General features: G+C 41.5%; 1 protein-coding gene across 2 annotated transcripts; it reads right to left on the reverse strand.

The window, feature by feature from the left end:
- Positions 1-275: 275 nt before the first annotated feature.
- On the reverse strand, positions 276-3,223 carry LOC123449362 (vesicle transport protein GOT1-like). Of its 2 annotated transcripts, none has more exons than XM_045126565.1 (7): positions 3,075-3,223; positions 2,493-2,565; positions 1,465-1,556; positions 1,290-1,370; positions 1,116-1,213; positions 846-927; positions 276-748 (listed from the first exon to the last, which is right to left on the reverse strand). In XM_045126565.1, exons 2-7 carry the CDS (start codon positions 2,521-2,523, stop codon positions 710-712), a joined length of 423 nt encoding a protein of 140 aa, XP_044982500.1. In that variant the 5' UTR covers positions 2,524-2,565; positions 3,075-3,223; the 3' UTR covers positions 276-709. The 2 variants fall into 2 exon arrangements, with proteins under 2 accessions (XP_044982500.1, XP_044982499.1); XM_045126564.1 differs by having other exon boundaries at positions 3,070-3,223.
- Positions 3,224-4,357: the final 1,134 nt, after the last annotated feature.

Genomic DNA, 4,357 nt, shown 5'->3' on the forward strand with positions numbered 1-4,357 from the left:
CGGCCTGGGGCCGCAGAGACCAATTTCGGCCATAACCGGCAAAAAGGGCTCCAAGGGGCGCGGCTGGGCCGTTTTTTCTCCGCCGGCGAAAAAAATGGCACGGAAGTGGGGGCTGTTGGGGGGCGTGGCTGGAGATGCTCTTAATACTGAATCATACGAGCACAATGCCACATTCAGGCAAGCAAAGACTCCTCATCAGAGCACAAATTCCTAAACTCACCAAAGAACAGAAAAGGGGAGAAAAAGAAAGAAAGAAAGGAAAAAGAACCACAAAGTTTGAAAGTTTGTATGAATCATGAATTAATTTCAGTTCCAGCACATATTTGCCTTTCTTCAAGCCATGAAGTGCGCACAAAAATAAAGCAAACACAAGGTCAAGACTTAAGAGACCAGAATATCTATATCGCAACATAAGTACAAAAGAGACAGAGAGCATTTAGCTTCTACTTCAACAGCATTGCTCTACAGCTACATATTTCAATATTTGAATCGTACGGGTTCGCTTATGAAGTTTCTTCAACCCATACCATGGGACAATTTGCATCTTGGTCTTTGATAAAACCATCCGGGGGTGTAATTTACAAAGGACAGTCGCCAGTGAGTAAACAGGTGAAGGGAAAGACCAGGATCGCATAACTACTTGCTGTTGTCCCCTGGGAAGGAAAAAACTTCAGCTGCTACATCATAAGAACCATGGTGCGGGAGGATACTACACCGGCACTCGTTTCCCTCTGTAACGGTCAAGGAACTGCAAACAAGGGAAATAAGACTGGTCAGAATATGAAACAGATCAAGCCTCATAACTCTCAGCAACAAAAGGAAAATGTCTGCTGTGAGGTCCATACCGATGTGACAAATGGCTGTTGAAAAATCCAGCCAAGGATAGGAATCCTTTGCAGGAAAACCGCAAGAGTTGGCCAGAATCCACTGCAATGGAATGCAAATCAGTGTCCATTACACATACAACTAAAATTGTTTTCAGAATAATGGATTTTCTAGTGAACGCATTGGTTTTGCAGATAACTGTCAGCATAGGATCGTACAACCTTTTCAGTTTTTGTCTAAAGATGAAATGGCAGGTTTTAATCAAGCGAGAAACAAAAAAAAAATCAAACCTGAAGAGTACAACAAAACCATATGCCTCTAAGAGCATGCCAAAGAAAGGCCATCCAATGAGAACCAGGAAAAAGCCTGCGCCAAATGAGATGGTACCCTGTTCATTACATCTGTTAATTATATGATGTAAATATTGATGGAGAAAAAGCAAAGCAATTTAGAGGTAGTCGAACCTTGTAATTCTTAGGCTTTGTGAAGAACTGCATAGTTGATTTCAGACCAATTGTCAAACCCAAACCTGACAGAAAGAGTATCTGAAAGAATACATGAGAAAAGGTTAACCATATGCATACCAGTTGATTCAGCTATTCAAAAGATCAAGGAGAAGATTGAGAAAAGGAAACTTACATTGCCCATAGCAATAAGGCCCTTGTCAAAGAAGAAAACGATTCCCAGGAAGGAGAAGAATACTCCAAAGCCTGTCAGACCTAGCCCAATCTCTGATGAACATAAAATGCATGTCTCGTTAATCATCGAGTGAGAAGAACACATTGTAGTCTAAGCTGCAAAGTACATAACACACTGTACCTAACAGTACTTGTAAAATGTTACTAAAGCAACAAGCATACAGCATCAACGGGTCAAAATACCAGAAAACATCCTAATTACTATGCTTGGAATTTAAAGGGTTGCGCTGCCCACAGCTAAAAAATCCTGACAGCAGATCATTCACCTGTAGCGAACAAGAACAATGGCGTCACCAGTAGCCAATCGGAGGCTGGAACAGACCATGGAGCTGGTACCATGTATAGTGCTCGGTATAAAAATACTGTTCCTAAATAATCCAAGTACCATTACCCCAAGGAAAAATCTACACTAACTCTCATCTTATAATTTCACTCTTCCTACAAGGCAGACCCAAATGGTATGATTCTGTCCTAGAGTTCCATATACTGGTCCAGCTCAGTTGCAAGTAGCTATATGGTGCTAAACTGCCAGGGTAGGGTCAGGGTAATGCACAATCTAATATCATACCTACACAATTCTGGAAATGAAATACAATAAACCTCTGATATATCATAGCTGATTGGGATATTAATAAATATTTGTTGGGAGATATGACATAGAGGGTACGTTCCGACACTTCCAGCCTGATAATACAACAAGTTAGATGATTGGAAAAGCAGCAAACTATGTACCACAAGCATGATGAATAAGCTAGCCTTCAGAAGAAATAGAATGCCCGGGACTAAGTAAATTTGCAGTAGTTGTATCATTTGGTGGCATAGTTGGAATTTGGTAACACATGAAGCAGAAACAGATAAGAAAAGCTAGATCAGTTCAACTTCTAGTGCCTAGCGCAAGTTATTATTGTTACAGTCAGAAACAAATGAAACATACAAGACAAGTTGACAAGAATGGTGCCAGGCCCATACTCTTAAGATCATTCATCTCAAAGGACACCATCTTAGACGGCACCGGTGGAGAAGAGCACGCGAAGTCCTGCAACTGCAAACATATAAATATTAGCCAAAACTTTGTGCAAAAGAAACAGGACCGTCAGTAAAACTTAACAGAGCTCCCGAAGTGCACAGAACCCTAAGTCAACAGGATCAGCTATCGCCATAAGTTTCAAATCTAGAGACAACATGGCATCTCGGTGGCTCAGTGCAGATCAGCAACCCGAGGAACATGAAACAGACTAACCCAATAAACGGAACAGCACGGAATTTTGCGCCGGAAGATGGCGTCGGGAAACACTTCTAAGGGGGTAGTATGATAAACTAAGACGAACTAGCCTAAGCGAAACGCCGGTCCAATTCAAATCGAGCGGACGAAATCTCAGAATTTCGACAAGAAAATCCAGACCTACACACGAACAGCCCCCAAATGACCCCGCCGCGGTGCCGAATCGCAGATCGCCACCACCCCAAAGCCACAGATGGCACCTAATCGAGGGGACGCATCACAGACGCGGAGGCGACCGAGTAGGGCGAGAAATAGAGGACGAACCGTACTGCAGAGGCAGCGCCGGCGACGGGGAAGGCGGCGAGGGGCCGGCGAGTCAGCGGCGGTTGTCCGGAGGAGTGGGGCGGGGATCTCGGGCCTGCGGAGATGGGCTCTACGCCTGTGTGCTTTTTTTCTGTTCGGGAATGGAGATACCGAGATGGAGAACGGGAAGAATGTGATTTACTTCTGTGACTCTGGCCCTTGTGTACACGTGTACTGTGGTGTTTTGAACCATCCGATGGAGAATCTACGGTGTATCAGGGCGGATGGGAAAATGTGCGGATATTTTGTACGTGACGCCTCTCAACTCTTAAAATTTACTATCATGTCCAACTGAGCTAAAGCTTAACGTATAGCATAGTACATTCTCCGCCCGGAAATAACTGCCGTCCGGAGTATTCTATTGGTTTCTCTAAATAATGTGGAATACATAAGAAAAGCCAACTTATCTATAAATGTAAGTCCTTAAATCCTTTATTAAGCACTCTTTAACGGAGCAATTTCAAAATAGGACACGCACCAATAGCACTACATTATGTTTCTTCCCTACATAATATACTCCCTCCATCCATATATAGGACCTAATGCATTTTTCGAGATTGCATTTGACTATTGATAAGATTAATAGTATATGAAATGTATAATGTGAAAGTTATATTATTGAAAGCTCCTTTCACGTAGGAATTTGAAGATATGCTTTGTGTAACTTGCATGTCATATATTATTACTCTAACATATGATTAAAGTTGGCTTCGAAAAACGCATTCGGCCCTATATATGGATAGAGGGAGTAGACATTTTCCATCGGTAAGATTATGATACCTCTGATTAACAAGAATGTTTGTTGTACTTTTTGTGTTTACAAAAACGTTGTCAACATTAAACCCTATTTGGATATTTGAATCGATCAATTAAAGACGAAAATTAAAGTTGACAAAAAACAGCTTCTTCGTGTGTGATTTGGTTGTCCGCACAATCCAAACATCAATAGCATGAGACCTAATTCATGGACCAAACTTCACCATAGGTAAAAAGCACCAAACAATTTTCTCTCGCACAAATCATGAATCCTGCATACGACAAACTCATGAAATGTACCAGAAATTATATTTAAAAATAAAGGAAAATTTGTAAACTTTGATGACACACGTGGACTTTTATTATCAATTACGATTGTTTTTTATCATTCACATTTCAATCCTCGCTAACACAGTGTGAAATATTTGATATTTAGATTAACTTACACAATGTGGCACCCCCAATGCTAATATCCTAAGGTTAGACGTTGGTT

This window comes from Hordeum vulgare, chromosome 4H (assembly GCF_904849725.1).
Source record: "Hordeum vulgare subsp. vulgare chromosome 4H, MorexV3_pseudomolecules_assembly, whole genome shotgun sequence".
Classification (NCBI taxonomy): domain Eukaryota; kingdom Viridiplantae; phylum Streptophyta; class Magnoliopsida; order Poales; family Poaceae; genus Hordeum; species Hordeum vulgare.